Below are 23,264 nucleotides of genomic sequence, written 5' to 3'. Positions count from 1 at the left end.
GGTTTCCAAGTAGCACAGCTGCTGTAATGCGAGGGGGTTAAGTTCATCTTAAAGAGAAAATTTTCAGTACTGTTACAGGTTAGTTTTTAGTGTTAATTTTAAAGCTTTTCAGTTCTCTCATAACAGGAATATAGTCCCATTTTGCAAATACAGTGTGTTTTCTCTCTTTGACAGGTAGGCACTTCTCAATGCCTAGCCCACATCAGGTAGTAGTATTCTCCATGGAATGCGTGGGGTTTTCCAAATCCCTTACTGCCTTCAGTACTCATAGTCCTACCAAAACTTCAGGCAAGATGCTAGATTTAGTACTAGGCCTCGACAATGCAGTTTGCTATGTGTGATGTGGTTTTTTTGCATATGTAGAAAGACAGAAAAACTTCTGTTTGCAAGCCATGAAATAAAAATTGAAAGAAAGTTTTGTAATTAAAGCAGCAGTTGAATTAGGCCTTTTTAAAAAAGAAAATTGGCCATGCTTTTGTATTCCTACTACACTTCATTTGAAACCAATATTAAATATAAAATTCCTTTGACCATGGTTTGAAAGGATCAGAAGTGTTTCATATCTTTGTTGGAGAGCTGCTTGTTTTGCTTTTTGAATATAAGCATTATTATGCATGTGGATTTCTAAGTGTTAATTCTAGACATTACAAAGAAAAGGTGTCTTGTTGATATTCAATTTGTATAGTCTGAGAACCCTTTAGGAAAGCAAACAACCTTCAAGTTTTAAATTCAGATGATTCTGAACTATCCTGAGGTCCAGAATGAATTGTGTAATGCTTTTCTTTTTGGTACAGATTTGTGCTTTGTAATTTAGCTGTGCTTCTCTAAAACCAAGAGCAAGAGTCCTACACATTGTCTAATTCTTTAAAAGGAAGATTTTGTAAAGATGGATTTACTTAAACTATGGTGACTTTGTATGTCACATCTAAAAAAAAAAATATATATATATATAAACTATAAGTTAAATGATATAATTTTTTGGTTTTATATTGTTACCATTGATATTAAATGTATGTTACATATAAAAGTGTCTTACCTTCCATTTAAGGAAAACTGAAAATGTGGTCTGTTTAAATAAACTGTCAGACATGTAGAAAAGTATTTTCAGAGTAGAAATCTTTAATCAAAAGTGAGTTCTCGTCCTAGAGCTGATCAGTTTTCTGTGTGGTATTGAATAAATATTTCTCATCATTTTGTTAAGGTAAATATATTTGCCATGTCGTAATTGTTGGAAGGCATAACTGGCTTATTTTGGCAATTCTAAGTTTCCTAGGTGTTGGTAACTATATACTGTGTTAATGCTGCTGCTACTACTTTTCTAAAGTTATAACTGTTTTTACATAGAAAAGTATTCTGAAATGTGTACTGAATACCTGTCTACGGCATTTTTTTTTCTTAAAAATGAATGCTGGATGTTTGATCAAAGAATTAGTAAAACTGTTGCTGGAAGAATCAAGAAGCTGAAAATTTAAGGGAAGAAGGGACCTTTTAAAATACTAATTCATAAGGATAATCAAACACTGGAAAAGGGGCCTAGAGGGGTTTCCGTCTTTGGAGTTGTTCAAAACTTGAACAAACTTGGCCATTACCTAAGTCAGCCCTGTTCAGAGCAAGGGGTTGGACCAGGTGCCTTCCAACCTACCTAATTCTAGGATTTTGTAGGTCTGTTATTTGTTTTTAATGAGTGTTTATCTAGAGCAAATTTGGGAAAACAATTTTGGAGAAACATCTTTGTCACTTTAAATTTAAAAAAAAATGAAAGAAAGAAAAAAAAAAGACACCCAGTGAAGCAGGATTAGAATCAGCTGTATTTTTTGTACCTTTTCTGTCATCCCTTACTTTTTCTTCTGACACCCAGAAACAAATATTGATAAGTGACTGGAATGCTTGTTCCGGTCAACCATGGTGCATTCTTCCGTACTTTGATTTAGACTTTTTTTATTTTTAGATTTTTGTGAAATGTTTTCACTCTCAAATGAAGATCAAAAGCTAAAAATTTTTGACACTAAAAATTCCAACATAATAACACTGTATGTCCTGCATGTCTTCTCCTGCTTACCTGTTTCACAATCTCCACCCCCTCACCTTGCCCCGAATCCTTTAGCACTCTTTCTGAATGTGGATGTTGATCTCCAAGTTTCAAACTTGTTTTAGGAGATTATAGTACTAGGTGTAATCCTGGCCAAATGAAATTATGTGATTTCCCTTTCTGCTCTTTGCATTAGATTAATTGAGCATAGAATAATTTTGGATATAAATTTTATCTTATATATGATGTGTCTTCTAGACACAAACTGAAAAACAGGAACCAAAAACCAGTTCATGGTAATCTTTTAATTTAAATTATGTCTTAAAAGATCATATTTTCAGAATCACATTTACCATATATTTTCTCTTTAAAACTGGCTCAGAAAACTGCTTTGTAACTTAGGTCTATATAGAGATGGTAAATTCTCTGTAATCCGAGGTTTCTTAAGGAAATAGCTCTAATGGTGTTCTTATGGCACAGCAGAAGAAGCCTTAGGTGGTCAGAACAGGAAATGTCAACGTTTGTGTATGCTATCAAGTTATTTTGTTGTGCTTACTGAATTTTTTGACAAGTTTCCATTCACTGTTTATTAAAATGCCTACAATGTCTATAATGTCTTCAGCACCATACCAGAGTTTAGTACATACTTGCTTTGAGGTTTTCAGTGAATCACTACTCATTAAATGATGCATAGGCACAACAAAGAATTTCCAGTCTTGTGTACATATAGTAATCAAACTGCAGCTTAATTGCAGTTGCTACTGCTGGCTGCAAATTCATTAAATTAATCACCTTGGCCACATGAGCTATTGCCCATGAGTAAGCAGAATATAGTGTTGAAAACTTCAGGATTTGTAATCTTGTAAAATAAAATTTCTTTTTAGCTTTGAAGCTGAAATGTCCAGCAATGTAGACTTTCACCAGGCTGTTGTTCCAGTTGGCTTTCATAACTTCCCAAAGAATTACAGAAATCTGTGCAGGGCTTTACACTTACTCAAATGATTCGAGGTGTGATTAAAAATCAGTATTTCTTTGTCATGTCTTTGTCATTCCACTCTGGTCTGGGTTTCAGAAGTGTTGGTATTTGTTGGTGCTGGCAAACAAGGATGATACTTTTGTAAGAGTAGGACTTCATAATTTTACATCTCTTAATGAAGACTTCCGTTTTTCATAAGGTGTTTGGGTGTTGATGTTTCATGCCTGTACCCAGTCTTCAAAAAAACACAGTAACCCTGACTTGCATTTTTTTTTCTGGGGAAATTGAAAGAGACGTGCCTTTTAGCTCTTCTTGGGAAGGTGGAAGGGAGGTGACATGGGCAACGGGTCTTTTGAATACCATTGCATGTGTTTGGCAGAAATAGAAGCATTCTTGTCTGAAATATTCCATTATTCTTGGAAAATTATGTAAATTTTACATTTTTCTTATAAGTAAAATGGGACCAAAGATAAATGTTTTGAATGCCCCCCCCCCCCAAAAAAAAAGCAAGAGTTTTTACTAGAAGTATGAGAAATTTGAAAGTTAATGTAATTGGTGGTCTGAAATCCCCAAAAACAAAGGTCTTTTATGAGTTTAAGTCATTTAAAGATTTTTAGAATGACAAAAAAAAAAATAGTATTAGTAGTACGTATTTCAAACCACTTATATGGCTGTACTTTCATTTGCCTTAAATATTGATTTATTTTTTTTCCAATGACTAGTTTGCGGTATTCTTAAAAATACAAAGAACAATCCAACAGAATGGAAAAAAATACTGTTTTAAAGTAAAGCATATGCTTTTTGAATTCTGCTTGAAAAACAAACTGCAATCATATACTTGCTTATTTCTGTATCATGCAACACTTGCTCCTTATTTCGTGCCTAGCAAATAGCAAATTCCTTTTTTTTTTTAAGCAATTGCTAAAAATTCATACAGTGATGCATGTGCATGCTCTTTCTTAGCTGGTGAACTTTAAATAATGAAAATGCATTGTACTGTAGCATTATATTTGCGACTTTAATACAGGTAAGTGGATTTCAGATAATATCCCAAGGGGGAGGGGGGAAATTATGATAACCGTATAGTACTGCAACACAGACTGTTAAAATATCCCAGTTTCAAGATGAAAGATGAGGTGTTGTCTTCAGCTTATAATAGATTCTATGTATAAAATATTTTATAGTTAACTGCTTGTAATGGTAATGGTCGGCTTTACACATGGTCAAAAATGTTTTTGAAAGTCCTTGGAAAGCCATGGTTTTTTTTATGGTCCAAAAATGACCAGAAGTTATGAAAAAATCCATCAGTCACTATGAATACAGCGAATTTGCCCATTTGAAAACAAAACAAAAAACATAGTTCTGAGGTATAAAAAAATACAAATTTTTTTAAGTCCATGTAAAACTTACCTCCCTCAGGGTTTACAGGTGTCTCAGTTTGTGTTGTGAGCATGTAAGTCTTACGTGTGGAATATAACTGTTTTTAAATGAGCACTGTTTTATTCAGAGTGTTAGGCCTTCTGTTTTCAAGTGATCGGAGTAGGCATAAGAGATTTAAAGGAAATAGTCTTTTCAGTATCTATCAAGACTCAAATGTCTCCTGGGGATAAAATATGTAAACAAACAAACAAACAAAAGGTATAGGAAGCACTTCTTTGTAGTAGTTCAGTCCAGGCATACATGTTAGGGATGCTGGTTCTTTAAGTTAAAACAATAACGCACCCATTTGCATTTGTGATATTCATACTAGTTCATCCTTGCAACTGGTCTGGCCCAACATGTTGATGCTTGAATGCAGTGATAGGCATATCTAATCTCCAGGTCAGCTCTTTTAGCCTGCAGATTTGCTTTCTTGGAGCCTATTTATTACTGCTGTTACATCAGACAAAGACCAAATCATAAGGCAACCCGTATTCCCCTTTACTTAAGAGGCATTTAGATGACATTTTTTTATGACTAGCAGCCTGGTTTCATTATTACTCTATGCAAAACAAAACCCACAACTTAATTAAACAAGAAACAATCAAAAAGTTTTTCTATTCTCTTCTTCCCTGATTGCTTTCTTTTGCACTTAAAAAAAAAAAAAAAAAAAAGAGTGGAGTGGGGTGGAACTTGAATGTTCTGTGATTCCTTTGGGTGATGTCACAGTTTTCAAAACTTAACTGGAAAAGGGAGGTTTTGAAATGCTTAAGACAAAAGTACTTGTTTAAGTTTTGGGGACTTCAGAAGGCAGTTCAGAAAATCAACTCCCTTTTTATCGTAATGTTTTAGTTTTCTTTATTTTACCCTTCACTATAGAAATTAATCTCTGTGCATTACATGTATCTGCATGAAAATTTAAAAATAAAATTAGGAAGTGCATTCTAGTCCATTTTGTCTGTAATGGAAGATGAAGGCCACCATGTTGTATCGAATCTCCAAATATGATTCCCTTTCTCCCTTGTCTCTCTCACTTCAGAATTGTTCTAGAGAGACAGAACACTTTACTGCTCAGGGACAGTGGCAGTCAATATAGTTCTTCCTCTACTAACAGAAAGGCTGTATTGGAATACAGTTCACCTGAATGGTTTCAGGTTATCAGATAGTTGTGTGAGCTTCTTTTTAAATAAGCCATAACTTTTTCTGTATTTGTGAAGTTGATGCTTCTCAGTTAACAAGATAATAAGCAATCTGCAATGAAACTTGTGATTTAACTGCATTACGATATTTCTGATAGCTTGGATAAGCTGTTTCCTTCAGTACTGTAGTCATCAAGAACGTACTTCAAGTAAATCTCTTGTAGACATTTCTTATTCTGAAAAAAAATCAATGTTGGAGGAAGTGAGAGGACGCCTCAGCTCCCAGGTGTTAGCATGTTATTACAAATAATTAGTCCTTCCCTGATTGATAAGTTATATATTAGATTGTATTAGTTCAAATGGGATCTTTTATATTTAATGAAAATATATATTGTCAGTCCGGCAGGGGGATTGGACTAGATGATCTTTCGAGGTCCCTTCCAATCTCTAACATTCTGTGATTCTGTGATTCTGTGATTCTGTGACATACGGATTTATCAAAAAATGTGCAGACCTCTGGAAGGAGACATGGAGTTGAAAATTGAGAGTAAGAATGGCAAGCTTAGATATTTGCACTACATATTTTGAAAGACTTGGCTTGTCTTACAAAACAAGCATAAACAGTATTCAGTAGAGCTTATTAAAGTAATTCAGTTTTGCAGTATTGTTGCTTGAGTAACAGTATTTGTCATCTTTGTTATATGAAGAAAGCTTCTAATGCAGTTATGAGTGTACTCTACTATATTATTTGTGCCAGTGGGTTTACCCCTTCTGGAGTTCTAGTTATGTTTTAGTTTTGCATATTTGAGGCTTAACATTCTTTACACTTATTTGCTACAGAAATGTTAAGATAAAATTCTAAAAACCTGTGTTAAGGAAGATTTTTACTTTCTATTATAAATCCTTTTATTAAAAGCAGTAGAGGGATAGAACAGACAATTTAAAGCAACATACTGTATTTTCTTCCTCTATAGATGATGGAGAGAAACAGCAAAAACGCTACAGGCTTTCATCAAAAACCACTCCAAAAGAGAGCTCTCAGTTGCCTGCATTGCCATTGGTAGACCAAGAATCTCCCTCTTACAAAGAAAGATTTATTCCTCCTGAGCTTAGCATCTGGGATTATTTCATTGCAAAGGTAATTTTTTTGCTATTATGACAGTTAAATATCTTCTATCACTTCTGGAATAGGATTTTTTTTCTTCTGAGACTTTATTGTAGGTATCTATTTAGATGTGTGATAGAAGTTGCCTGTTTTTATTACTCATATTTAGCTTTTTCTAAAACAATTCCTGTAGGTATTTTTCAAACAGCTTTCTTATAAAAACTGTTGTTATGAAGTTAGTTTGTTTTCAGATAATGGTACTGACAAAACATGTTTGTTTTTACAGTTGCGGAGTACAAATGTATAGATAATTATGGATCAGCTATTTAGATGAGCAAGGAAATGTGAGAAGCTTTTTATCATCTGTTTCAAATGGGTGAAATGAACATGTATACTTACTAGAAATCAAATGATACTGCCTTCCGTCAAGTCTGTTGTGGCAGATCTTTTTTTGTAGGAAGTTTGATAATTGTATAGGGTTCTGTGGTACATTTCTGTATCAAATATTAGCCATATCAGCAAAATAAATCAGCAGTATTTTAGGTGCAAGGACAAAACAGAAATTGCAAATACTGGATAACACAGTGGGGCATTGATGGTGAGCTTGTCGTAAGTATTGAACTCTGTAGGCAGGGGATAGAATTTTCTTGTTCTTTAGTCCTCTGAACACTGGTGGTTTTGGCTTCTCTCTGACAAATAACAAGCCTGTGTGTCCTGTGTGTGGTTTGATATATCTGATGGGAAAGTAAAGCAGAATAAGAACTGGAAAACTCTTTAGTATCTTAATTTTCAGCATTGGAATTTTGAGTAATATAAAAATTAGTTTTTCAAGTGTGCAGTGCTTATGGGCGGTTACCTTTTTCATGAGGTACAAACTCCAAATGTTACTAAGTTGAGTAAGATGGTATGCCTGCTTTTTATAAAAAACATTAAGTATTGTAATAATGTATTGTTAAGAAGCTAATTTAAATCTAGGTGTTAGGTAGAAGATACTCAAGGAATATTGTTTAAATTTTTAGCCTTTTCTTCCATCACAAAGTAGAGTGGAATATGATTCAGAAGAGAGTCAGGAAAGTGGTGAAGATGGTGAAGATATGGATGGAGATGAGTTTGCATCAAATTCACATAATCAAGAGCATTCTAATTCAAATTCATACAGGTAAGTAGCTCTTTAGAATGCAAGATGTTCTGCAATGGCTAGACTTGCATTTCTGGCCTTTCACTTTTGATTTAATACACGGGTTACTTCATATTTCATGGTGGTGCGTTATCTAGACTTAGTAGTTAATTTTTCACAATGATTATTTTACTCATTTTGTTAATACATGGTGTGACTTTTGAATTCAGAGTATCTATAATATTCTAAAATACTGCTTGTAGTTTTCAGCTTATAATGAGGATTTAAAGCTCTAAATTTAAATCCTAATTGTGAATAACTGAGAAAAATTTATTTTCCTATTAGTAAATGACTTACTAGTGCTTTCTTGTTAGTTGGTCCCTGATGAGATTGGCAATGGTTCAGCTGGTACTTCACAATTTGAAGATTTTCTACCCTTTGGCTGGACATGATCTTTCAGGTAATAAGCAGCTGAGTTGTCTTTTCATACTTAACCACATTTAAAATCAGTAATGTGTTGAATAATATATGTATTGTAGCTTTATTTTTAGTTCACAGTTGTTACTTCTCCCATGATCTGGGAGTAATTTTCGTGATACTGTTCACCATACAGGTGTATTTATGAAATAACATAGTGGATGGGTAACAGGAGTGGGTGGGTGAGAAGGAATGATCAGAAGTTATCAGAAGTCTCTGTATACTTAGTTTTTTCATTGCCTCTTAGTCATAAAAGTGAGTTTACAGTATTTATTTCTTGGTGGAAACCCTATAGTTTTTTGTAATTAAAGTTACATCATTCCTACTTCTTATATCATAGAATCATGGAATGGTTTGGAAAGGAACCTTCACGATTATTTAGTCCATTCCTCTTGTTGCAGGCAGGGACACCTTTCACAACATTTTATTGCTTAAAGCCCCATCCAACATGATTGTGAACGCTTCTAGGGATGGGGCATCCACAGCTTCTCTGGGAAACTTGTTCCAGTGCCTCATCAACCTCATTGTAAAGAATTTTTTTCCTTACATCTAATCTAATTCTACTCTCATTTAGTGAAAAACCATTAGTCCTTGTCCTGTCACTACATGTCCTGGTAAAAAGACTTTTTACATCTAAGTCCCCTTTAAGTCATGGAAGGCTGCTATAAGGTCTCCCCAGAGCTCCTCTTCTCCAGGCTGAAGAACCCCGACTCTCACAGCCATTCTTCATAGGAGAGATGTTGCATCCCCCTTATCATTTTGTGGCCTTCCTCTGGACCTGCTCTAACATGTCTTTCTTGTACTGGGGGCCCCAGAGCTGGATGTGGTACTCCAGGTGGGGTCTCATGAGAATGAATTAGAGGGAGTGACTCACCTCTCTCAGCCTGCTGGCCACCCTTCTTTTGATGCAGCCCAGGATACGGTTGGCTTTCTGGGCTGCCAGCACACATTGCTGGCTCATGTCCAATTTTTCATCCACAGGTATCCCCAAGTCCTTCTCAGTAGGGCTGCTCTCAATCTATTTGTCACTCAGTCTATATTGATGCTGCTGGTTGCCCTGACCCAGGTACAGGACCTTGCACTTGTCCTTGTTGAACTTTGTGATATTCGTGTGGGAACACTGGTCAAGCCTGTCAGGGTTCCTCTGGATGCTTCACTTCCCTTTAGCAAATCAAGTGTACCACTCATCGTGGTGTTATCTGCAAACTTGCTGAGGGTGTGCTCACTACCACTGTCTATGTCATTGTCAAAGATATTGAACAGTACCAATCCCAGTGCACAACCCTGAGGGACACCACTTGTTTCTCATTTCCGTTTGGACATTGAGCCGTTGACTGCAGCTCTTTGGATGCAGTCATTCAGTCAGTTCCTTATCAATTGAATAGTCCGTTCATCAAATCTGTGTCATTCCAATTTAGAGGTAAGGATGTTGTGTGGGACCATGTCAAAGGCCTAACAGAAGTCAAAAGCAGAGGACATCAGTTGCTCTTCTCTTGCCTACCAAAAATGGAATGCCACCAAATTAATCAGGCATGATTTGCCCTTTGTGAAGCCATGTTGGCTTCCTGTCATCACCTGCCTGTCATCTGTTTGCCTTGATGTGGCTTCCAGGAGGATTTGTTCCATGATTGTTAATTTCTGTCAGCATTGAACAAATGTGTTCCTGGATTTAGCAATGAGAACACAAAACAAATTCATCTTTTTATACTTGGAAATTGGAGATATTTGAAATACACTTCAGCTGTGGAATTATGTTCATCAATGTTATAATGGAGAAGGAGTGGTTTTTATTATTGTTTACTTGTCTTTCTAGAGCTTCCAGTTAGCTCCCCAATATGCCATGCAGTTTTGAAAACACTACAGCGCTGGGAACAAGTTCTTCTCCGACGTCTTGAGCTATGTGGGGGTCCACCTCAACATTATATTTCAGTTCCTCCTTCTGAAGATGCCCAAGCTGCTGGTCCTGCATTGCTTCGCCATAAGACTTTACTTGAGCCTACAAACACTCCATTCAAGTGAGTCTAATTTCTGTAAACACTGACTACAGTATCTTTAATATGCATCAAGCATTATGTTGTTAGTTCATGTGATAGACCACAACTTTGATAACTACGTAATGCCAGTTTCTAGATTTGCTGTAATCCATTACAAAGTTTTGGGTTCATGTCAGAGTTTATACATCTCTGGTCCAAAGCAAGATCAGGAAAAAGAAGCAAAAGTTTCTCAATTTTAAGTTTTATTGAAGGTGAACATACTGATTTTGAGTATCTCTGTGGAAAAACTGTGGTTGGCAATAACGGATTTGCCCTAAGAGATAATTAAGGATGAGTAACAATGTATTAAATAATTGTCACATCTTTTGAGGGAATAAAATTACATTCTTATCAGTATCTTTTCCTAAAATCAAAGAAGAATTATTTACTATTTATAATACTTGCATAGTTGTGACTCCACATAATTACATGTTCAGCCAGAAAAGTGTGCTCAGTTTCTTAAATTGACATTTTTACAGTAGATTTCTGCCTTTTTGATCTTACTATCACCTGTGAGTGCAGAATCACCAGAAGGACTTTTTGTTGTAAAATATCTCAGAATTACCACACTTAGTTTTAGTAACTTGAGTTGATCAAAAAGGAACAATTTAAAATGTATCTGCTGCCTGGAATTATTTTAAAATTACGATTTAAAGTGATTCACAGTTTGATGGTTTTTGGCCTGCCATAAGCAGGTTTTGCTTAAGCATACAGTTTCTAGGGATAAGCATAAGCATTGAAGTCTGATCTGATTCTACAATCCTTCTGTTTTTGTTACCTAAAAGTCATGTTTTTTTCAGAGATGTTGCATAGCTGATGATGTGTTCCTAGCAGGAAGTGTTAGTTATTCATTGTCCATGTGATAGAAGCTCTCATTAGGAATAAACAGAAGTGATCCATGTTGTAAAGAATGTGGAGAATTAATAAATAATCCATTGCTGACTTTGTTATTATATAATACCTTAGAGATTTTTCTCACTTATCCCAAGATAGGAGGTGGAAATGCTATATTTTCTTCTTGCTTTTGCGCCTCCTCTCACATGTAGGTTTGTCAGGAAGATGGTATCGGGATGTTTCTGAATAGGTCTTGTAAAGTATTTAGAGAGCTGTAGTTTTGCTTCAGCATTTTGTCTGCATTTGATTAGAATGTAAAATGTTACAGTCTCTTATGAGCATGATGTAAATATTCATTTTAACTTTGTTCTGTAGATCTAACAGTCATGTTGCACTATCAGTGAAGAGGCTCTGGCAGTACTTGGTTAAACAGGAAGAAGTCCAGGAAACCTTTATCAGAAATATTTTTACAAAGAAGCGATGCCTAAATGAGGTTGGTATGGTGTCTAAAATGTTGCAGATCAATCTGTGAGCTTTTACTTAAGTTGTATGGCTGGCTTGTTTACTTTCTGAAGCATGAGTGGATAATATACTTGGCTGTGACTCTAAATCTACATTATTTCATGTTGAAAATCTTTTTCCCGTTGTTTCATTGGAAACAAAAATAAGCACTCTGACTGTAGACTGAAAACTAACACCACTTAGCTACACTCAGCCTCTTCATTAAGAACAGCATAAAAGCTGCCTCAGAAGAATGACAAACTTTAAAATTTCAGAGATTAAAAGTAGTAACTTCATCAGTTAAAGTTCTAGAAGTTTGAGTTTGTCCCTTCCGTAGTCATCCTGGGTTCATACACTGGTTACTGTCATTTTATCATTCAATTTTAAAAAGAATGGTTATACAACAGTTAATATTTCTGTCCCTGATAACTTGTCCCAATGTATAGCTGGATTCCAGGTTGTAGATTCAGTTAAATGTTTTAAAGTTCTGCTTCTGTAATGGAGTTTTGGGTTTTTTTCTCCCTCTTTAGTTGCTCCTTTTCTTTCTTACACACCACTACTCCCAATAATTTGGAAGAATCACTTGTGTTGTAGAAAAAATATGGAGTAGCAGAAACATAGGAGAAAGAAGATCCAAACAAATTAAACATGTAGGAGAAAAAAAATACTCATGACTAGTAAAGCCATGGCAACAAAGAGTTCTGTATGAGTTAATCTTTGTCCTGTCACAACTAGAATTTTGGCTTATTTCAGTATTTGTGGCTGTGTTCTGTACAGACTGCAGTTAAAAGAAAAATTGTTCCTTTTGCTTTGTCCTTTGAAGATGCACCATTTCTGATTGTGTCTTATGTTAAGGCAGCCATGTGGCTATGGTGTATGGAACGGTATTTTGAAATGTTTAGATAGATGTGTTTGTTTCCAGGTAGGATTATTGACGCCTTACACAGCATAAGTGTGTTGGCTTTATTTTGTATCCTCTTATTACTGATGAAATGTCAGTGGAGATCGCATATTTTCCCTTGTGAGATGGACAAGGTGCTGTTCCAGTACAGAATATGTAAATTGGTATCTTCTGCACTGAATACAGAGTTTAGAATTTTATTATTACTGTTACTGCATAAATACATATGTCTGTGTGTGTGCAAACATGCTATTGTGTTTTAGTTCTGTGTTGGGGTAAACATCAAGAAATTAAGGATTTCCTTGATAGCGTGTGTGTTATGTCTTATATTTATTCTTTGTTTTGTGGTTGTTCTTTCCTTGGTGAAGTCATTAGAGGAGCACAATGAAACCATGAAAAATTCTGTGATGGAGGAGCCCATCATCAATAAGGTACACAGTAGTAATGCTCAAATTAATGAGACTTTACATCTTTATGAAATATTTCCTTTTTGAAATGGTGCTGATCTCACTTAAAACAATGCTTGCTGTCATAGCAAATAAAACTAAAAATTCAGTTTTGCAGGATATTGAGTTAAGCTAGTCATGGTATGGAGCCTGTCTAAAACTAAATGTATCTTACAAATCTGGATTAAACAACCAGGTAAGAACAGTATGTATTATCAAATTCCATAGCTATACTAGATTAAGAACTGAGGTTGAGGTTTACCCAAGTTACAAAAATTCAGTAGTACTATGGGAACATAATACATATAGGACCTTTCACCAGTATGAAATGGCTAGAATAGTAGCCTGTAAGTAAAGGTGGTTAACTGAAGTTAGAGCAGTTTGTTAGCATGATACGGGTTTGCTACTGAAAATTTTCTCTGAGCCTTAGCTTTAAGATGGTGACAAATCAACAACTTTATAGCAACTTTCTTGAAAGATTGGTATGAGAGACTAAAAAGGTATAATACTATGCCTAGAAATGCAAACAAATACTGTATTCTTCAGGCCTTCTTTTACAAAACTAGTCAGAAGACAGAAATGAGAACATCATGTGATGTCCTTGGGCTACGTTGATATTAATTATGTTAAAAATCAGTATTAGCAAGTAGGTAATTGGAACTGACTGGGGAAAAATAATCTTAATTTTATGTGGGTTTGATCACCACACAACACAGATCATGTTTTTTGTATCTGTTTGTCACTGCAGTTTTGTGCGGTTTCATATACATAAGATCACTGGAGTATCAATTTCATTTTAATTTTAAAAAAGGTGTTCTACTTTGTGGTGTATAATAGCCACAAACTTTTTTCAGACTTTGAAAAAGACTATGTGAGGTTCTTTTACAGCACCATCTTACTGTTTGTTAACTTAAATATCCTTTTAAAAATCTTTTGAAGACCAGAGAAAAAAGAATCTTAAGGGGAGAGGCTGGTAAACAGTGGTTCTGGAATAGTTATTTGTGTTTTGAAGAAAAGACAAAGTTTTACATTTGAAATTCAGATTTGAATTTTTATGTCACCATTTGTTTGGCAATGCCATATTTTTTACTGTAAAATTATTTTGTAACTACAGTAGACTGGAATCTGTAATCTATCAGTTCAATACTTATAATGCTGATCTCTTCAATTTTGAACAGGTATACTTTAGTGTGGGTAGAGTTTAGAATTTTGTTGTGTTTTGGTATATACCTGGACGCATTTCTAAAATACAAAAAGGTGGACAAGATTAAAATACAACATTAGATCACGTTAAGGAAAAAAAAAATCTCATAGTAAAAGTTTGTGGTACTGGAATGTGCAGGGTTCCAGATGTATTTCATTGTGGAGAGTGGTGAATAGATAAGCTGACAAAGTTCAAATTTATTTTCCTGCTCAGGATCTTGTCTGCACCTTCTTTTGGACTGTTTAATCAGTTTCAGTGGCAAAAAGTGTTTACTAAGACCATGAAAAGACTTAGCAAATTTTTTTAAGAACAAAATGTTAAGGCTCAGTGTTTTATTATCGACACCCCCAAGTGTGCGTGTAGCCTCACTGGTTTTCAGCATCTCTGAGAAATTTGAGAATGAACATAGTACTGTAACTTCTGTGATGAATTATGTTTCTGTGTTGCTGTGGTATTCTCAACATGATGGTGGGAAGCTAGATTACTACACATGAAACAGATTTACCATAGTTGTTGCAGGTTATATTTGTCTTATTTTCTTAGAATTAAAATCAAGAAAAAATACATTAAATTTCATACAACCCAGTTGTTGGTCACTGTACTTCCAGTGAAAAGCAGTGTTGCATAGAAGTTTGCACTTACATATGCTTTACTTTTTAAATAGATAGAAACAGATTTGGGATACCCAGGAGGCAAGGCAAGAATAATCCATAAAGAGTCTGACATCATTACTGCTTTTGCAGTCAATAAGGTGAGTATCAAGGAGGTAGGATAATCGAATTGTGTTGTACTTCTACCTGATAAAGAAAAGAGGTAGTCATTCCATTGTGAATGGGTGAGATATCCTTTGCCAGCCATCCTGCTACAGCTTGAACTCTCAGTGCCCCCTTCTCTAAAGCACTTCTTAATTAACTTTTCATAATTAAACAGTTCTACCCCAAATCGTCTTTTTTTTTCTGTTGTGCAATAGATTGAGGGAAGGGAGAGGTGGTCTCTAGTTATTTCTTTAAGCTTGTGTGTAGCAGTACTTTTCCTTTTATGTTGAAGACCATGACGAAGTCATCTTTTCTTCTCCTGTTTAACCATTTAAGCATTAAGAAGTGGAGAAGGGGAGCTTGGTTGCAAGCATTGTAGTATAGTTACTTCTTGTTTATCCTCTGAGGAAAGCAAGGAGAAACTAGAGCTGCTTAAGAGAGGTATAAAATATAAGTAAAATTTTAAAAAGCACTTTTTGAGTATTCCTTTTTTTGTATCTGCCCATGTGTGTATTACTTTTTTTCAGGCAAATCGGAACTGCATTGCAATAGCATCAAGTCATGACATTCAAGAATTAGATGTTTCTGCAATTTTAGCTACACAAATCTATACCTGGGTTGAAGATGATGTGGAAATAGAAAATAAAGGGTATACTTTCAATGTTTCCAATATCACAGCTTGACTGCATATAAATCAGTGTAACAAAGCACAGTATTTAATGTTGTTCTTTGGAATCTAACTTACAATGTTGTTTCATTTATAGGGCTGATGATTTCTTAGTTATACATGCTCGTGATGATCTGGTAAATGTTCAGGGAAGCACTCCTTATACTCATAGTAATCCCGGCACACCTATCAATATGCCTTGGCTTGGTAGTACACAAACTGGCAGGGGTGCATCTGTGGTAAGTCACTTGTCAAAGATCAGCCTTATGTACTCTATCTACTCCTTTCCTTTTGTCTGTGTTGCTGGTTATATTTTGCAATTAGCATGTAAGTAAATATAGCGTTTTGTGTAATCATCCGATTAATAGGTTAAAATACTGCGCTGAGTTTAAGATACACCAACTAAGCAAGGAAGGTTTTTAGTCAACCCATATGCTTTCTTCACTTAAGATACATCATTTAAAAATAAAGAATCAGGGTTCAGGTAAGAAGTTGCAGCTTAAATTATTTTTCAACGACTTGAGCCAAATGCTCCATCTAAAAATAACATGTTCAGGAGATTTCAGGATACAAATTCATAAAGATTGGGTAGAAATACTGTGAAATAACGAGGTAGCTTTTATTTTAAGCATAATCTTAAGTTTCATTCTGAGTTCCAGACTGTTCTAAGTTTTTTTTTAAAGTAAATACCAACTTTTGGTCTAGTACAAAGTACCATTGTAGTGCACTATATGTTAGTATCAGCCTGTGTTATAGGAAAGACAGTGAATGAACTCCTGAAGCAGATTTCACTGGCAGGACAGAGCTTCAAATGAAGTGATTTAAACTCTGGAAACTGAGCAACTTAAACTTGGGAAAAATGGGGATTCTTGTTTTCATAAGAAAAACGAGGAAGGCAGGACTGGAGAAATAGGACCAACTACAAAAGTCGTGCGTAGTTTGAACTACACATCATGCTGATGTATGAGTGTTTATCTCCAAAGCTGCTGTCAGCTCTGTCTTCTTTGAAGTGCTGCACAGTTTTGGCAAAACTCTGCTTAGTAGCTTTCTTAAATATCTCACTTCTGAATATCATGTTTTAGAGTAGATAATCCATTTCACTGTTCGGTATTTCTGAAATATACTAGAGTGAAGGACACCCAGTGAAGTGTGACTATGTCCACATGGACAAATTGATACTTCCTGTTGTAGAGGTCACACTTGCACAAGGGCAGCTTTTACTTTTAGAAATAGATTCTGTGCCTGGAGTGAAGCTTGGCCCTGAACAAAAAGCTATTGCTTCAGATTTGATTCAGATCAAATGATAATTCTAGTCTGGCCATTGACATATTTACCTCAGTTCTTCTGCAGCATAGATGCTCTCTAATAATGCAGGTCTGTTGATGAGTTAGGAGGGAGATGCTTATTTGAAGCCACTTAACTGGGCTGAAATGGTCCTGCAAGACACCTGTATTTCTTAGCCTATCTCCACATAGAGGTGGAGTTTTCCTGGATTAACTGAATGCATTGAGTCTTGTGACCTGGCTGCACTTTGTGGCATTTAACAGCTCAGAGCAAGTCCATAAGTGATGGCAGAATGAAAGAGCCATATGTGAGTTCATATTGTAGTTGGTTTTTGAAAATATTTGGTGATTAGGAGTAAATAAGGAATGAGCATTCTAAGAAGGGTAGTGTAATCCATACATGGAAGTGGGTATTGTGCCAGTACCTACATCTCCTTCTGTTTAGGAACTACTGATCCTAGCTGCCAGTTTTGCAGCTGTGGTATCACAATCAGGTCTCTTCTGCAAGTATTTCTTGAATGGCTTTGCCACTCTCTCCTTTCACTTCCATTTAGCAGCATATATATACATATATATACACACGTATCTGTAGAATTTGTGTGTTTGTATTTCTCAACAAAGTAATTACATAGTCTATTAATGTAAACTATTCTTACATTACTTTCTATTTTATGTGTAGTAAAACTTTCTTACCTAAAGATACATGGCTATGCTAGTGTTGAAGGTGTTTGCTGTTAAACTTTGGACCTAAATTTTGTTTGGCATACTGTTTGACTGTGGCAGAATAGAGAACCAACCACAGCACACAACAACACCTGCCCACTGGGAAGGGGAGACAAAGGTACTGAATGATGGACAAAGTAAATGAAGGAAAGATATAGGGATTCTTGGGACGACAAAGTATTACTATGGAAGGACTCAAATCTAGAGGAAAGCCAGCTTCACCAAAATCTTTGTTGCTACTATTTGTTATTTTGTTCCTTCAGATACTGCTTTTGATCCTTGTTCCCATCTTTGCTTTTCCATAATTTGCTGCCCATTTAATAGGCATAGTCCACTGTTCTTTACCATTATTGACTTTTCAGTCTTTGCTTCACTTACATCAACAAGGAAACTATTGGACATATGATACTCAGACATTTAACAACATTTTATTAGCTCTAAGGTTTTTGTGTTACTCTTCTTCACTGTTTCCTCTTTTTCACTATTTCCTCAGTTCATGCCACGTAAGTAAGGAGACTCACCACCAGGTCGTTCAGTACAGTGTGTTTACACAGTTCTTACAGGAAATGTTTCTGAGAGAGCACTGAAGTAAATAGTGTGTACTGTCAGCTTTGAAACTCAGGTAGTGTTCAACAGCTTATCTTCCAAACCATTATGATTGACACTAATATTCACCAGTTTAATAACTGGTATGTCAGATTTTAAGCTTTTTTGTTCGTCAGTCTTACTGCACATTAGGCCCAAAGCACCCAACTGTCCAACAAAGCAATCACTGTTCTAGCCATCAGCTATTGTGAAGGGGAAACTGAGCACTAGCAGTAATAAATGTCAGTTACATTGGTAATGGAAGTATTCGCATTTGATAATGGTACTTGGCTTCTAAATTAGGAATGATGCATCAGAGATTTATGTTAGCATAGTCTTTCAAGGCACATTTCTGTAAGCTTGCGTTTTTCCAAAGCATCATCCAGTAGGGGTTAGGAGATCATGACGCATGCTTATCTGTTGAATGAAGGAAGATATTTCCATTGACTTCTGGATGAAAATTAGTATTTGTAAAACTCAACACAGCCCTTAATTTTGGTGAAGAAATAGAATAAGCATGAATAATTGTTCTTTCACTTACGCATAGAGATAAATTGCAAGTTTAGAGAGCAAAGTATTGCAGTTATTTTCAGAATGGTGTATGCACTAATGTTTGAAGAATATAGTCCTATGTTGTCTTGTCTTAAATCTTATAATGTATATATTGTTTTATTCACCAATGTTTTACCAAACCATTGAGCTTTTTTCCTTGTCATTTAAAGTGCTTACAGAAAAAAGGGAATATGTATTTGAAGTTCTTATATTTTGTCTTCAGGAAAGTGTTTTGAAATAAACTTGGGTAACCAAGAGGCGTAAGACTTTCTCCTCAACAAATAATAAAGCTTTGAGGATTGAAAGATCTGCTAAGTTGGCTTCCAAAATGTAATCAAGATAATTGCAATTACTCCACTATTCCAAACCGCAGGAAATTTTAGCAAGAAAATAAATTTCCCTTCCAAGTGTTTTTGCTACTTTTTGTTTGCAAACTGGAAATTTGGATAACATTGCTTTTCAACTCTTTGGATCATATTTAGAAATGTGAAGGAAGTAAAAATTTGTAATTCATACCTCCTTCCAGTTGATACCCTGATATGATTGGACACCAGGAGAGAATATCCTGCTTAAAATACTTGATTTGCTATCTACAGTTTCAGTGAAAAAGCAGTGGCAAAATACTGTACAAAATTATAGCAGTTGAAAGTCATGATTGGACTCGGTCTTAAAGATCTTTTTCCAGCCTAAATGATTCTGTGAAAGTGGTTTAGTGCCAGCTTGCTGCTGATGTGTAGTAAGTGGTGAGCTGCTGTGTTAAAAGTGGTGAGTGCTCTGTCCACAAACGTTTTGTGCTGTCATTTAGAGTTAACATCTGTCATGAATAAAAACTTACGCCCTCTTCTCTCAAATGTTCAGGTAAATAATGCATGCATGGGCAAACCAAATCCAACAATTTCCTGAGGAAAGACAGTCCTCAAAGTAGCGTGATGCTTTTAGGGAGAACTAACTGGAAATAAAAGAATGAAAGCTTAACTTTGACATACATTAATAGAAAAAAAAAGAAGGGAAGAGAAATGCAAGGAAAATACAGATTAATTTCCCTGATGAAAAATCCCTACCATTTCTTTGCTGTTGTGGGTTGGACATATGATTTAATTAGGTAGGGTTTTTATCTTAATTGTGTGATGTCTCCAGTCCTGTTCATATACTGAACTCTTCCCAGTTAGCAGTTAATCAACTAAGAAAAACAGCAAACTAAACTAAGAAAAGCAACAGCTTTGCTCAAAGCAAAGTTTGGAATTTAGGAACAAAAGTGCTACTGAAAATCCGCTGGATGTGTATTTGCAAAATTATAAACACTTTTGAAGAATTATTTCTTTACCGGTTGCTAGGTATATTGGTTATTCTGGGTGGCCACAAATAATAACTTTTCAATAAATGGCAATAAATTAATTAGACTTGAAAATAATATATTCCTTCATATTTTTTATTTCTATTCAAGTTTGTTTACCTCTTTCTTTACATGCTTCTGCCTCTCTCTTGCTTATCTTACAATATTCAGGAATATTCCAATAAATTTAATGGAATCAGAAAGGAATTGGCAAGAAAAGAGGTAAGATTGCAGTCTAAGGAGTGTTTATATTTGGATCCATAAATCTCTGAAGCAAAGAGTTAATATTTACCTAGATGTATAAAGCTGCAAGAGTATTAACATCTGCACTATTGTTGGAAGAAACTTGACTTCTCTCTCAATTTTTAAACCCAGTACTTGCGTTCAGTAGGAATTTTGATAGGAAACACCTCTCTTCAATCACTAATTATTCTAGATCAGTAATGTTTTGTTCAGTAGTATTGTTAATGCTTTTGTATTATTTTGTATATTGAACAGATGCTCAAGAAGGCTATTAATAACGTCAGAAGGATGGCTTCTCATCCAACGTTACCATACTGTAAGTTCAATTTTTTTAAAAAAAGAAAAAGTTATATAAAGGTTATATATTTACTTATTGGCCCTGTTTCTTAGTATGCTGCTCTTTTGTACTAGCACAGCAATCTATTATGTTTCAAAAGTTGCTTATAAGCCCTATTTTACTGAAACTATTTTTCATTTAAAAAAAAATAATACTGGGGGATATAGAAAGTGATTTTTTTTATAGCAAAAAGTACTGTATTTCTGTTTTATTTGTGACTTAGATGACAGATAATGGGAAAAAGATACATTATTATCTCCAAGTGAATAGCTTCGTATTTCAGTACCATCTAAATACAGTTCTTCAGTAATGAGTAAGTACAGTTGAATAAAGTTTGAATAGCGCAGTTTAAAGTTTCAGTGATACCCACTACAGTATGCCAGGTACTATGGCACATATTGTGGCACTAGTTATTTTGAGGATGTTGTGAGCTGGTGTGAGATTTCTTAAAATTTTGGAAGCAACCTTCCTGCTCAGCTGCTACAACACATGGGAAAAGTCACGTAAATATTTTCTGCTGCAGACCTGACAGGTGCTCAAGATGGTAGTGTAAGAATGTTCGAATGGGGTCATGCACAGCAAATCACATGTTTTCGGTCTGGTGGCAACTCAAGGGTGACTCGAATGAGATTCAATTACCAAGGAAATAAGGTAACTAACAGAATGCTTCTGTACTTAACTTCTTCTCTTCCCCTTCTCCTACCCCTGACTCCACCCCCCATACAATTGTAAATTAGCAGAAACAACACATTCTTCAAATTTAAAGCAGCTTCTTGGAATTGCAGATAATTTCTCTGTAATACATACATACATATTTATAGTTCATATATCTTTTTTTCAGTTTGGAGTTGTTGATGCTGATGGATATATAAGTTTATATCAAACAAATTGGAAATGTTGCCCACTTACTGGAACTTCACCTAAACCATATTTGGTAAGGCGAAAACTAAATTTACCTGCATAAACTTGTGTTGCGCTCTCTTAGTTTCTTCCCCCTTTAGAATTGTTAGGAGAGGGCAGGGATTGTGCTGATAACTGGTATTAATCAAGATTTAATAATATATTGTTGCTACCCTGTGTTCCATATGACAGACAAGTTCTTCAATCCTAATCATACTAAGTTGGAGACTAGAAAATGCAATGTTAGAACTGAAATAACTTGAATGTTCTTTGAGACTTGTCAGTAATTGTCAATTGTTAATTGTCAATAATGCAGGACTGGAAAGCGTACCTCCATGAAAAATTAAGAGTATCAGAAGGCATGAACATACCTTTATATCCTGTCTTCTTTAAATTGTTTTTGAAACAGCTCATCTTCTTGAGGAAGTTTTAAGATTTCATGCTTATACAAAATCTGTTTCTTTTCTAATCAATAATTTCTAAACTGCAATTTTTCAGACATGGCAATGTCATAACAAAACAGCCAATGACTTTGTTTTCATCAGTTCATCATCTCTGATAGCCACAGCAGGATTGTCTTCCGACAACAGGTAAGAACTGCTGTGATAATGCATAAAAAATTAAGTGATGCCATGTTTTCTCTTCTTCCCTTTCCTCCCACCTTTTTTTTTATGATTCTCCTTAAGCAGTTTAAGAGCAACTTGAATACTTCTGCTCTCTTTATTTCTTTGTGGGAGGGGGAGAGACGCAATGTTTGCAGCTAAATTCCATGTGCCTATAAAAAGAGGTTCCATAGGGAAGTACAAATCCTCTGCTTATGCTCCATATGAGGAGGGCAAGTGAAGAGGGAGCTGCTGATCTCTTCTCCCTGGTATCCAGTGACAGGATGCGTGGAAATGGTTCAAAGTGGCATCGGACTTAACATTAGCAAGGATTTCTGTACTGAGAGGGTGGTCAAGTACTGGGACAGGCTTCCTAGAGAGGTGGTGAATGCCCCAAGCCTGTCAGTGTTTGAGGTGCTTGGACAATATGCTCAGTAACATGCTTTAACTTCTGGTCAGCCCTGAAGGTGTCAAGCAGTTGGACTAGATGATCTTCGTAGGTCCCTTCCAACTGAAATATTTAGTTCTATTCTCTTCATATGAGCCTGTCTTAAATAATTTCTATTGATTTAGGGAGTTGTGCTTTTCTCTTCATTTCATGCTTGTTTTCTGAAGTAAGTTTTCATCAAGAAATAGAAAAAACTGCTAACACACAGCTACAAAATTGTAATTGTAAATTCAGATGCAAAAGATTGTAATCTCAATCCTTTATTAGATTAGGATTCATAGTCGTAGAATGATTGTGTAGAGGGCATGTTCTTGCAGTATATGTATAACTATGAAAGTAATTTGAGGTCAGCTCAAAAGTAATCATTTAAAGTGTGTTTACAGGGCCTGTAACATGCCTGAAACAATCTTACTAGGGTTCAGATGACTCTTTGAGTGTTCAAACTACTATAGAACATTTGTTGCCTAAAATGTTTATCTAATCAAAACATTTTTTTTTTCTACAGAAATATTTGTCTTTGGGACACTTTGGTTTCACCTACTAATAGCTTGGTGCATGGTAAGTAAAATACAACCAGCAAAATATTTAATGACAGTAAAAAAATATGTATGTGTATGTCTTTATGGAAAAGTTACTGTGGTAAGTAGAACATCTT

At 35.3% G+C, this 23,264-nt stretch overlaps 1 protein-coding gene across 1 annotated transcript in view; it reads left to right on the top strand.

Annotated features, from left to right (window-relative positions):
* Positions 1–23,264, top strand: part of LOC104468321 (dmX-like protein 1) — a gene marked incomplete at its 5' end in the record, with an annotated part of 31,304 nt that overhangs the window by 5,348 nt on the left and 2,692 nt on the right. Inside the window, 15 exons of the mRNA XM_010082396.1 lie at positions 175–288; positions 6,538–6,701; positions 7,688–7,827; positions 8,160–8,245; positions 10,076–10,277; positions 11,505–11,622; positions 12,900–12,962; positions 14,846–14,932; positions 15,464–15,585; positions 15,701–15,842; positions 20,578–20,638; positions 21,183–21,310; positions 21,501–21,593; positions 22,058–22,149; positions 23,115–23,167. Coding sequence (XP_010080698.1) covers positions 175–288; positions 6,538–6,701; positions 7,688–7,827; positions 8,160–8,245; positions 10,076–10,277; positions 11,505–11,622; positions 12,900–12,962; positions 14,846–14,932; positions 15,464–15,585; positions 15,701–15,842; positions 20,578–20,638; positions 21,183–21,310; positions 21,501–21,593; positions 22,058–22,149; positions 23,115–23,167 — 1,665 coding nt within the window. The remainder of the gene's footprint in view (positions 1–174; positions 289–6,537; positions 6,702–7,687; positions 7,828–8,159; positions 8,246–10,075; positions 10,278–11,504; positions 11,623–12,899; positions 12,963–14,845; positions 14,933–15,463; positions 15,586–15,700; positions 15,843–20,577; positions 20,639–21,182; positions 21,311–21,500; positions 21,594–22,057; positions 22,150–23,114; positions 23,168–23,264) is intronic.

The sequence above is a fragment of the Pterocles gutturalis genome, unplaced genomic scaffold, assembly GCF_000699245.1.
Source record: "Pterocles gutturalis isolate BGI_N339 unplaced genomic scaffold, ASM69924v1 scaffold29319, whole genome shotgun sequence".
NCBI lineage: Eukaryota > Metazoa > Chordata > Aves > Pterocliformes > Pteroclidae > Pterocles > Pterocles gutturalis.
Note: the sequence above shows the minus strand (reverse complement) of the source record. Positions and strands in the feature narration are given on the sequence as shown.